Genomic DNA, 13,247 nt, shown 5'->3' with positions numbered 1-13,247 from the left:
CACAAGGGAATAATAGATAGGAAAGGCTTTTCTTCTTTGCTGAGGCGACAGAAATCTTATAATAGTCTTGATTATGCATATGTAGGAGAGAACTACAAAAAGAAATGTTGTAATGAAGGTCAGCACATCACAAACTATAACCATCTGCTCAATTACCCATGTGTCTGAGCATGAGAGTGTTCAGAAAGGGAGAGCCATCACAGAAAAGGCTATAAATGACATTAGAGCCACTGAATTCCAGATTTTGGCTCAAGCTAAATGGTGTAAGTATGATTAACAAGGCAGCCATCCAAGAACAAAACATGAGTCTTCTGCAGCCTGGTGCTCATGTGGTGGTGTAGTTCAGGGGTTTGTAGATGGCAACGTAGTGACCACAGGACATGGTGGCCAGAGGGAAAAATTCAGTTACCACCAAGCGTTTAATAAACAATGCTTGGATGGTACAAGCACAGTAGGTTATACAAGTATCTAGGAGTACAAGCTGATGTGAATAAGATCTCTTAGAAGGAAAAACTATGTAGCAAAAAGTACATTGGTGTTTATGGTGAGAATCCACTAATGTAAGTAGGATTTTAGCCAGGTCCCCAGTTACAGTCAACAAGTAGGTAATGAGAAAAAGTAAAGGCAGTTGTGGATCATCTGTTAGTACTAGCAGAATAAATGTTGTGAATATGGTTCCTCAAATTTGACTTCTGATTTTGGTCCAATCTTTATGAGAAAATCAGTGATTTTGTTAGAACAGAAAATGTCAAAATCCGTTGGTGATAAATAATGACAGGTAACCTTGAGCAGGAACACATAAAATGTATTCTTTAATTTTGTGATCAATATTGTAACTATACTGGTGGACTTTCTATCATTTTTACAGCTTTTAAGGATAAATTTCTTATAGATCAGTTTAACTGTATCACAATATAATAATTTATAGATTCTGTATCTCCATTGCATTTTTCCAAATTTATTTAAAAATTTTGTCCATGTTCTGGATTGGTTTAATTGACAGTGTATTGTGATGCCATCAATAATAATTTTTTTTTTTTTTTTTTTTTTACTGTTCTACCTTCTTACCTATTTTGAAGGTGAAATCTTAGAGCTCACTAACTGTTTCCTGCCATGGCTGGTAGCTTGGTCCTTGATAAAACACAATTACACAGTAAATAATTTGGACTCACTATAGAGGCTCTCCAAAATCCATTCATTAATTATTATTTTATATTCAATCCCTATAGCAAAATATTGATTTTTATATCTGATTTTAATATATGAGTATGCATCTGTGTGAGGTAAGTCTCCTGGAGCGTAGAAAACAATGGAAAAGGATTGAAAATAGATCTGGATAGGCCTAGAGAAAATTCCCAAACCTTCTGGAAGGACATGTCCTCTGCCTATTTTAATGCTGTTGTGTATTTGGCCATCCTCAATCATCAAAACTTATTGGCCAGGATTATGATAGAGCTTAGTTCCATCCAACTGTGTCTAAAATTTCATGTATGCATGGCTGAGGTAGTGGTGCTGAGTCTTTATTTTTTTCTTTTTTAGATTCAGAATACAACTTTCTTGTAGTAATGTTAATTCGTTTTGAACACATTTCTCATAAGTTAGGCAGTAATTTTTGTTTTGTTTTGCATCATGTTTGTTTTTCACCATTTAGAAATTTTGTAGTTTTGGTTAAGTTGGAAAGAAGGTAAAGTAATTAATAAATTTACTATGAACATATAGTTATTTTTTGATAAAGTGGTTAGCTCGTTTATAAGAAGAATAAAGAATAAACTGATATTGGTCTGAAGTCTAAAGGATGTTTTGAGGAAATTAGCCTAGATTAGAGCACAGATGAGAAAGACAGGATAATTTTGTCTTAGTGAATTTATATTTAGGAACCTCCATCTTTTGAAAACTTCATTCCTAGATTTCAGCATTCTTTTACTTCTTTGAGGGGAATGTGATTCTTTTGAATGAGTCCCTGAAGGCTCGTCTCACTTGTTTATTTCTCAGAGTGTAGATGAAAGGGTTCAGCATGGGGGCGATGGAGGTCATGAGCAATGTCACAGCCTTATTAATAGCCACGGATTCCTTTGCTGAAGGCTTGATGTAGATGAAAATGCAGCTGCCATAGGTGATGGAAACCACAATCATGTGAGAAGAACAGGTAGAAAAGGCCCTTTTCCTTTGCTGAGCAGAGGGGAACCTTAGAATGGTCTTGAGAATGTATACATAGGACAGAACAACACACAAAAGTGTTGTGATGAAGGCCAGCACAGCACAGGCTATCACCATCTGCTCCAAAAGCCAAGTGTCTGAGCATGAAATCTTTAAGATAGGAGATGCATCACAGAAAAAGTAATCAATTACATTAGAGTCACAGAATTCGAGGTTTACTATCATGATAAGTGGTGGGAGTATGATCAGCATTCCAGCTGTCCAGCAACAGAGGACAAGCCTTCTGCACACTCTGCTGTTCATGATGGCCACATAATGCAGGGGTTTGCAGATGGCCACGTAGCGGTCATAGGACATGGTGGCCAAGAGATAAAATTCGGTCACTCCAAGTGCATCAATAAAAAACACTTGAATAACACAAATATTATAAGTAATTGACCGGTCCCCTGTGGCTATGTTGTACAAATACCTAGGGATACAAGCAGATGTAAATGAAATTTCTAAAAAGGCAAAATTCTGTAGGAAGAAGTACATGGGGGTTTTCAGGTGAGAGTCCACTAAAGTGAGGGATATGATGGCCAGATTCCCAGTTACACTCAACATGTAAGTGAGAAACAGAAACATAAAAATTGGAATCTGAAGTTGAGGGTCATCTGTCAGTCCAAGGAGAATGAAGGCTGTTATTGTTTGGTTTCTCATCATTGATCTCCAATGTCTTTATTGCTTTCAAGAAAAATTCAGCAAGATTTCAAATGCATAAAGGAGTATCAAAGGCAAGAGGGGCAATACTCTCCCTTGTCAGGCTGTAGAGTCACACTGTTGATTCCTCCTCTATGACCAAGACAGAACAGATTAGTAATAAAATCATGGTTAAAAAAATCCTCTCAGGAGTTCCCAATGAGGTGCAGTGGGTCAAGAATCAGACTGCAGCGGTTTGGGTTGAGGTGGAGGCATGGGTTTGATCTCTGGCCTGATGCAAGGGTTAAAGAATCCAGCATTGCTGCAGCTGTGACCTAGGTCACAGTTGTGGCTTGGATTCAGTCCCTATGTTGTGGGTGCACCATAAAAAAACAATCCTCTCAGAGAGCTGAGGATCCAAAGACATCTACATGAAATAAACTATAAAGTCTTACTCACTTCCTGGGAGAGGAATGACCCTAAACTATCTGCATCTATAGCAGAGTTCTTAAAAATGAAGGGATTTGCCATAGGTAAGAGAACAAAGGAACCAGCCAGAATGTTAATACACTTATAGTGGCTGCATAAGGGCTTTTGTGTAGACAAAATTTCAAGTTTCCCCAGAGGGAATATTCACTTACCCCTTCCCACAAATTCACACTAGAGGTATTATATCAAAGTTTCAGAGGGGGAACAGATATTGTCTGAAATATAAATAAAAAGTCCTCAGAATACATTTCAAATGCAGGATAAGGAATGGGACAGAGAACTGAGAAAAACCCTTCCAAAATATGGCACATCTACACAGGATATGGGATAGCCTGTTCCAAAACTGGGACAGTTTATCAAGGCAGAGGAAAATCCTCCTGGAATCCAGAAAGCTGGAAATGGACTAAAAAGCAAACTCACCAAAATGAGGTCAACAGAATAACATCCTTATCATGCTGAAAAGAATAACAAAAAAACTGTCAATCTAAAATTATTTGGGAGTTCCTGTCGTGGCACAGTGGTTGACAAATCCGACTAGGAACCATGAGGTTGCAGGTTTGATCCCTGGCCTTGCTCAGTGGGTTAAGGATCCTGTGTTGCCATGAGCTGTGGTGTAGTTTGCAGACGCAGCTCAGATCCCGCGTTGCTGTGGCTCTGGTATAGGCCGGTGGCTACAGCTCCGATTCGACCCCTGGCCTGGGAACCTCCATATGCCGCGGGAGTGGCCCAAGAAATGGCAAAAAGACAAAAAAAAATATTTGTATAGTATCCAGTCTTGAACTTAGGTCTTTAATCTCTTTTGAGTTTATTTTCGTATATGGTGTTAAAGAATGCTCAAATTTCTTTCTTTTGTATAAATACTTCACATTTATCATAATTATGTCAGTGGAATTTCCAGGACAAGGATATTCCTAATTTTAAAGCATTTGAACAATGTTACCCAAGTGACATCCATAATGTTTTTATTAATATTATACATCTGGTCCACTATATGAATGCTTGATTTTTTGCCTAATGAAAATCACTACTGTGTTTTACTGAAACAAAGTTTTAAAGTGTATTGACACTTGGTTTGGAGTAGGACTTGTTAGTGGCTCTGACATCACCCATGAAATATTTCTTATTATGTCTGTGTGTAAAACTTTCTCATAAAATAGACCAGTACAGAATTTTTTCTCCTCCTACCTTCTGCAGATAAAAAAGTTTTCCTTGGAGTTTTCTCTTTGTTGTTTCCAATTATACTTTATCAATGCATTCTTCTGTAAGAGACTAACAAAACAAAAGCGTAAGGGCCTCATACAATGGGGTTTTGGACCAGACTGTTCCATCATAGTAAGTTATTACTAAATATTTATAATAGCAGCTAATCAAAAATTTCCAGTGGCCATAGTTTTCTTAAATTGAGAGTTTAAAGAAAATTTCCCCATTTAGTTTGTTATGTGAATGGTTTCAATTAGTTTCTTTAAAACACTGTCTTTGTATCGATATTGAGCTCTGTCAGTTCCCACTTTGTATACAGTTCCCACAGTTAAAACTGCTGTCCTGTTAGGGAGAGAGGACCGACCTAGGGCCATAGTTTTCTGCGGAGCTGTTAGGCTCACCAGCCTACTCTTGTGATGTACTTGATGGCACTAGGTCTGCAAGCCACCCATACTCTCCATCATCCTATCCTCAACCTAGACGTTCCTAGAGCATCATGTGAAAATGTTCTCAACTCTGAGTGATCTGGGCAATATCCAACAAACTTTTCTTTTCCTTTTCTTTTATTCTCTTACTTAAAACCTATTAAAAGGAGACTTTTGGGAAAACAACAGACCCCGAAATGTGACTGTTGAGTTATTGGCTTTCAGAAATTATTCTCATTCTAAAAATGTTTGTGGGTCATTAAATAAAGCAATTCTTGTCATATGCTTTTATATATCTATCTATATCCGTATCTATCAATCTAATGAAATCATAATGTTTTGGTGAACTATCTACACAAATATCATGCACCCTTGATGAAAACTTGCCAATCAATAAAGCTTTTGATTGTTTAAGTACAATTAAATAAGTACAATCATTTAAGGAGCTTTTTCATTACAATATTGGTGAAAACAGATACAATTTGTTGCTCAGGAGAAACTGTCGTCTAGATTTCTCAAAGGGAAAAGTGAGGGAAATTATAAGCATCATACTTACTTTTCCAAGTGCCAATACTAGTGTCAGCTGATTCATCACCCACAGTAGCCCCGAAGGTTAAAAAGATAAAGAGAAAAATGTTAAGTAAAACACTATTCAGAGGCTTTTAAATAATGATGAACTGTTTTTGGTTGAAGAAATGATAATTCTCATTGCTCTAATTTTATACCAATAAGATTGCCTTTTCTGGGAAAAGAGCTTTGCTGACAAAACTGAAACTAAGTATATAAACATGATTTCTTAGCGTCTTAGGGTAAGGAATCACTAATGAATCCCTTGGGTAAGCCACTCAGCAAGACGCCTGAAAGAAGCAACAGTGGGGACATTTCCTTAGAGACACGAATTCAAAAATAACATCAGACACACATTAAAAGAGTGAAAGTCTGTTGATAAGGAACCGGATAGACTTCTCTTTGTTTTTGTATCATTTATAGCAGCTAAATTATCACAAAAGACCTTTTTTTCTTCTTTATTATTTTTATTATATTTACTTGAAAGGTAAAAATACAGATAATTAAGAAGGGAAAATATAAATAACTGCAGAATGGTATACTCATTTTTAATATTTTTCAATATATATTTTCAATAATTTTTTTAAAACACACATTCTATGAACAAGTTCAAAAATGTAATCGCCATTCTGTTGGCATTATGCTGTAAGGATTCTACTGCATAGATGGTTATATGACACTTGAAGGTAGACGGTGGTAAATTGAAGATATATACTATAAATCCTAAATCAAATACAAAAATAATGAAACCAAGTGTAGTAGCTAGTAACCCATCAAGGAATATGTGGTAGGCCGATAATCTCCTCCAACCTCCAAAGATGTTTTTGTATGAATCCCAAAATTATTAATATATTAACTTACATATTAAAAAGTAAGTTTATAGATGAAATTATGGTTGTTAATTGTCTGCCTGTAAGATAGGGAAATTATCCTGGATTATGTAGGTGGGCCCAAAGCAATAACGAGGGTCCTTAAGTGAAAGAGGAAGGCATAAGAGAACAGAGATATTTGATCATAGGAACGTTTATAGAGAGACATGATGTTGCTGACTTTGAAGTTAGAAGAAGGTGTCCATAAGTTAAAAAATTTGGGCAGTCTCTTGAAGCCGAAGAGTCAAGGAAAAATATTCCCCACCCTAGAACTTCCAAAAAGGAACGCCTTGATTTTAACCCAGTGAGACTCACATTGGACATCTAACTCAAAAAAGGGTTAGATGAAACTTTTGTGTCATTTCAAGCTACTAATTGTGTTATTTGTTACAGTTACAGTAGGAAACTAACACAGGAGATGAAAGCAAAACTACAAAATTCACTTAATCCAAAAGTATGCATAAAAAAAGAGCAAAAAGGGGAGTTCCCTTCATGACTCAGTGGAAACAAATCTGACTAGTATCTGTGAGGATAGGGGTTCAATCCCTGGTCTCACTCAGTGGGTTAAGGACCTGATGTTGCCATGAGCTCTGGTGTAGTTGGCAGATGTGGCTCAGATTCCGCATTGCTGTGGCTGCGGTGTACTCTGGTGCTCCAATTCGATCCCTAGCCTGGGAACTTCCATGTGTCATGGGTGCAGCCCTAAAAAGCAAAAAAATAAATAATTAATTAATTAAATAAAGGAAAGAAAATAGGTAAGAGAAGAGATAGTACACAAAACAAAAAGCAATTGGCCAGGTGATAGATTTAAACTTGGATGTATAAAAACTGGATTAAATGATCTAAATATCCCAGCTAAAAGGCACAGATTATCGTATTGGATAAAACAGCAAAACCAATACAAGTTGTATGAAAGAATTCCCTTTTAAATATAAAGAGCATAAAATTAGAAGGATAATAGTGCATATCCCTTCCTAATACTAATCAAAAGAGGTCTGGAGTGGCTATATTAATATGAGACATATTAGATTTTAGGGCAAAGTTTACCAGAAATAAAGAAGGTTATTTCACAATGACTAAAGAGGTGAGTTTATTAAAATGACATAGAAATTCTCAAATTTAATGCTCTTAATAACAGAGTTTCAGAGTACATGAAGCAAAAACTGATAGATTACAAGAGGAAATAGTATTTCAACTACTATTATACATTTACAGTAGGATATTTAAATAAAATAATTGGTAGAACCAATGAACAGAAAATCAGTAAGAATATGGAATACTTGAGCAAAACTGCAAACTAATGACTAATGGATAAAACAGAAGATCAATATGGAAATTGAATACTGGAAGAATTCTGTAAACCACTGAGACCTAACAGGCATTTGTAGAACTTCCCACACAAAAATAACAGAATATATGTTCTTTTCAAGTGCAAACTGAAAATTTGTCAAGAAAAACCATATTCTGAGCCATATGATAAATCTCAAGAAATGTAACAGATTCAGTTCCACAAATAGTGTTTTCTGACAACCATAGAATTACACTGTAAATAAAGAGAAATTTCCCCAAAATTTCCAAATATCTATAAGGTAAAAAGCACACTTAAAAATGAATTTATGTTTCAAAAAAGAAATCTAAGGGAATATTATATAGAAGATGGCTTCACTGATGAATTCTACCAAATATTTAAAGAATTAAGGCCAACCCTTCTCAAATTCTCCCAGAATTTGAAGAAAGGGAAACACTTTCAAATTCATTTTACAAGGTATTATTATCCTGATTATCAAACTAGATAGAATACTACCAAAAAACTACAGGCCAATATTTCTGCTGAATATTGATGTAAAAATCCTTCACAAAAAATACTACTAAACCAAATTCACCAGCACATTAAATGGATCTTACACCATGTCCTAGTGGGATTATCCCTGGCATACAAGAATGGTTCAATATATAAAAATTAATGTGTGATACATGTTGTATTGAATTGGAATTCTCAATGTTGTAAAGACATGAATTTTACCCAAATTGACCCATATATCAAATACAGTCTTAAATCACTGAAGAGTATTTTTTACTTGCTTAGAAAAATTGCCAACATTTTTAAAGTGTTATGAAAAATAAAGGGCCAAAAAGAGCCCAAGTAATCTTAAGGAAACAGAAGAAAGTTGTTTGAATTACAATACTGACTATAAAAACTTATTTTAAAGCTGCTATAAATAAAACAGTAGCATACTGATTCAAATATAAGTATATCAGTGGAATTAAATGGAAAAGACTCATTCATGAATCAATTGGTTATGACAGGCTTGCCATTGGATGCAAGGAGAAAAGATCAATGGTCATTCTTTTCAGAAAATAATTGTGAGTTACTTGGATAGTCACGTGAAAAAACTGAACATTGTTCCCTACCTCAAGCCTTATATAAAAGTTAATTTCAGATGGGCAATTAGCCTTCATTTGTAAATACATGAGTGAAAATTACAGTCTAGAACATTGAGGTATACCTCCCTGGTACTGGGTTCTGCAAGGATTCCTGAAACGAAAAATAAAGAGCCCTAACAGAAATGAAATCATGAATTGACTTCACTACAGTTAGGAACTGGAGTTCAGTTAAGAACCCGATATAGTGTCCATGAGGATATGCGTTTGATCCCTGGCCCCACTCAGTGGGTTAAGGATCTGGCATTGCTGCAGGCTGTGGCATAAGTCACAGATGCAGCTTGGATCCGGTGTTGCCATGGCTGTGGCATCGGCCTGCAGCTGCAACTCTGATTCTGCCCCTAGCCCAAGAACTTCTATATACTGCAGGTATGGTTGTAGAAAAAAAAAAAATAAAAACAAAATTAGGAACTTTTGCTTTTTAAAGTCAAGATAAAAAACAATAGGAAAATCAAAAGAGAGATAATCAAAAATATGTCAGTACATAACCCTGACAAAGGACTGGTATATAGAAGATCACAAAACTCCAAAAAAAAAAATTAAAGAGGAAAGAAATCTAATAAAAAGTACACATTTTTTGAATAGGCGTGTCACAAAATAGGAAGTCTAATATCCAAAAAGCATACAATAAGGTGTTCAATATCATTAGTTAAAATATGGCTAAACTGGAAAAGTTACATGTTAGCAAGAATGTGGAGCAATTATTACCTTTATCCATTGCTGATAGAAGAATAAATTGGCACACTATTTTCAAAAATTATTTGACAGTGTCAACTAACCTGAGAATATGGCTACAATATAGCCTATCAATTCTACTGCTAGTTCTATATTCTAAAGACATGAGTGTGTATGTCTGCCAAAAACATGTAAAGGGAATTCTTAGCAGCCATTATGACTCATACTAGGAACCAGCCCAGATATCCATGAAGAGAAAATGATTAAATTGTGTTGTATTTTTATAATCGATTACAACATAAATTAAAAGAATAAACTATTGCTACAACTTGTCACAGACATAATGGGAGCAAATGAAACCAGACTCAAAAGAGCACATTCTCTGCATTCCTATTCATACAATGATCACGAACATACAAAACTAATCTGCATTTTATGTCAGTATAGCAGATTTATTCAGAAAGATATTGAACTGAAGAGGCATGAAAGAGGTTTCTGTGAGGCTGAAAATATGCTATATCTGGGTCTGTGTGATGGTTACATGAGTAACTACACTTACAAAAATTCAGCAATCTGTACACATTGAATTATGTTCCTTTTTTTTTTTTTTTTTTTTTTTTGTCTCTTTGCCTTTTTTAAGCGGCTCCTATGGCACATGGAGGGTCCCAGGCTAGGGATCTAATCAGAGCTGTAGCTGCCGGCCTATGCCAGAGCCACAGCAATGCAGGATCCGAGCCACCTCTGTGACCTACAACACAGCTCATGGCAATGCCAGATCCTTGACCCACTGAGTGAGGCCAGGGATCGAACCCACAACCTCATGGTTCCTAGTCGGATTCATTAACCACTGAGCCAAGACCGGAATTCCTGTGTTCTTTATTATAGATTTCATATATGCTACAACTTCATGTTTTAAAAATATTTATTCTTAGAGGTACATACTGAAATATTATAGGTGAGATAATATGTGTATCTGTTTCAAATAATCAAGTAGGATTTGTGAGGAATGGACCAGTTTGTAGATGAGACAAGATTGGCTATAGACAGATACTTGACAAGGTGATGGGTACAGCAGGGGGCATTATGCCGTTTTCTCAATTTATGTAAGTTTAAAATTATGAGAAATAAAGTATCCCCTTAAGCCATTGCCTGGCAGAGAGTAAGCACTCAAAAGTATGTTTTATTTTTTTAATTTTTTAATTTAAAAATTTTTTTAAATTTATTTTTATTTCTCTGCTCTACAGCATGGGGGCCAAGATACACTTACATGTATACATTTTTTTTCCACCCTTCATTCTGTTACAATGTAAGTATCTAGACATAGTTCTCAATGCTACTCAGTAGGATCTCATTGTAAATCCATTCCAAGTTGTATCCGATAAGCCCAAGCTCCCCATCCCTCCCACTCCCTCCCTCTCCCCCTGGGCAGCCACAAGTCTATTCTCCAGGTCCATGATTTTCTGTTCTGTGGAAATGTTCATTTGTGCTATATTAGATTCCAGTTATAGTGAAATCATGCGGTATTTTTCTTTATCTTTCTGACTTATTTCACTCAGTATGAGAGTCTCTAGTTCCACCCATGTTGCTATAAATGATATTATGTTGTTCTTTTTTATGGCTGAGTAGTATTCCATTGTGTATATATACCATGTCTTCCGAATCCAATCATCTGTCGATGGACATTTGGGTGTTTCCATGTCTTGGCTATTGTGAATAGTGCTGCAATGAACATGCGGGTGCACGTGTCTCTTTTAAGTAGAGTTTTGTCCGGATAGATGCCCAAGAGTGGGATTGCGGGGTCATATGGAAGTTCTATGTATAGATTTCTAAGGTATCTCCAAACTGTTCTCCATAGTGGCTGTACCAGTTTACATTCCCACCAACAGTGCAGGAGGGTTCCCTTGTCTCCACATCCCCTCTAGCACTTGTTATTTGTGGACTTATTAATGATGGCCATTCTGATTGGTGTGAGGTGGTATCTCATGGTAGTTTTGATTTGCATTTCTCTTATAATCAGCGATGTTGAGCATTTTTTCATGTGTTTGTTGGCCATCTTCCTTGGAGAACAGTCTATTCAGGTCTTTTGCCCATTTTTCCATTGATTGATTGGTTTTTGCTGTTGAGTTGTATAAGTTGCTTATATATTCTAGAGATTAAGCCTTTGTCAGTTGCATCATTTGAAACTACTTTCTCCCATTCTGAAAGTTGTCTTTTTGTTTTCTTTTGGGTTTCCTTTGCTGTGTGTGCAAAAGCTTTTTAGTTTGATTAGATCCCATGGGTTTATTTTTGCTCTTATTTCTGTTGCTTTGGGAGACTGACCTGAGAAAATATTCATGATGTTGATGTCAGAGAACGTTTTGCCCATGTTCTCTTCTAGGAGTTTGATGGTGTCCTGTCGTATATTTAAGTCTTTCAGCCATTTGGAGTTTATTTTCATTGCTTTGCATGCAGCTGTCCAGGCTTCCCCGCAATGCCTGCTGAATAGACTTTCTTGTTCCCATTTTATGTTCTTGCCTCCCTTGTCAAAGATTAATTGACCATAGGTGTCAGGGTTTATTTCCGGGTTCTCTCTTCTGTTCCATTGGTCTGTCTGTTTTGATACCAGTACCACCCTGTTTTGATGACTGTGGCTTTGTAATATTCTTTGAAGTCTGGGAGAGTTATGCCCCCTGCTTGGTTTTTGTTTCTTCAGGATTGCTTTCGCAATTCTGGGTCTTTTGTGGTTCCATGTAACTGTTTGGATTGTTTGTTCTAGTTCTGTGAAAAATGTCATAGGTAATTTGATAGGGATTGCATTGAGTCTGTAGATTGCTTTGGGTAGTATGGCCATTTTTACAATATTGATTTTTCCAAATCGTGAACATGGAATATCTTTCCATTTCTTTACATCTTCTTTAATTTCTTTGATTAAAGATTTATAGTTCTTGGCATATAAGTCTTTTACCTCCTTGGTCAGGTGTATTCCAAGGTATTTGATTTTTTGAGGTGCACTTTTATAAGGTATTGTATTTTTGTATTCCTTTTCTAATATCTAATTGCTGGTATACAGAAATGCAACTGACTTCTGAATGTTAATCTTGTATTCTGCTACTTTGCTGAATTTATTAATCAGTTCAAGGAGTTTTGGGGTTGGTCCTTAGGGTTTTCTATGTATAGTATCATGTCGTCTGCATACAGTGAGAGTTTTATCTCTTCTCTTCCTATATGGATGCCTTTTATTTCTTTTGTTTGTCTAATTGCTGTGGCTAGGACTTCCAAAACTATGTTGAATAGCAGTGGCACTGGTCAGCTGTTCCACAGGAGTGCAGCACCCCCCAAGGGCGGGAGCAGCCAGCTGGGCCGCTGAGAACCCATGGGGCTCTTCCCCAGGGCAGCAGGGATTGGCAGGATCACAGGACAATGGAAGTAGATTTGCACAGCCAGGCCAAGCTTGTACTAGCTTTTCTGGGCTGCGGGCCTTTTCCTGGGGGCTGGCGGTGCTGGGTGCTGCTCTGTGGGGGTATAGCCCCTCCAGAGGGCAGGCAGGCCAGGGCAGGGAAAGTTCCTGCAGTGGTTGGCTTCCTGCAAATGGTGAGGCCAGTCTTCTGGGGTGGCATGCAGCCTCAGGTCCAGCACACTGTGCACAGGGTCGGGGGAGGGGGGATGCACTGGGAGTCAGAGCTTTCTGATAGCTGGAGGGCAAGTGAGCTCATTGTGGTGTGGGGAGTATTCTATGGTGTCCCACCACTCCTCCTCTCCCCTCCCT

The 13,247-nt window shown here is 36.9% G+C and overlaps 1 protein-coding gene across 1 annotated transcript; it reads right to left on the bottom strand.

Moving 5' to 3' along the window:
• Nucleotides 1-1,127: 1,127 nt before the first annotated feature.
• LOC100157159 (olfactory receptor 6C2-like) lies at nt 1,128-3,713 on the bottom strand. Its single transcript, XM_001928730.4, has one exon. The coding sequence runs from the start codon at nt 2,857-2,859 to the stop codon at nt 1,921-1,923; it is 939 nt and encodes a 312-aa protein (XP_001928765.4). The 5' UTR covers nt 2,860-3,713; the 3' UTR covers nt 1,128-1,920.
• Nucleotides 3,714-13,247: the final 9,534 nt, after the last annotated feature.

The sequence above is a fragment of the Sus scrofa genome, unplaced genomic scaffold (assembly GCF_000003025.6).
Source record: "Sus scrofa isolate TJ Tabasco breed Duroc unplaced genomic scaffold, Sscrofa11.1 Contig524, whole genome shotgun sequence".
Lineage (NCBI taxonomy): Eukaryota > Metazoa > Chordata > Mammalia > Artiodactyla > Suidae > Sus > Sus scrofa.
This window is presented reverse-complemented; position numbering and strand designations above follow the sequence as displayed.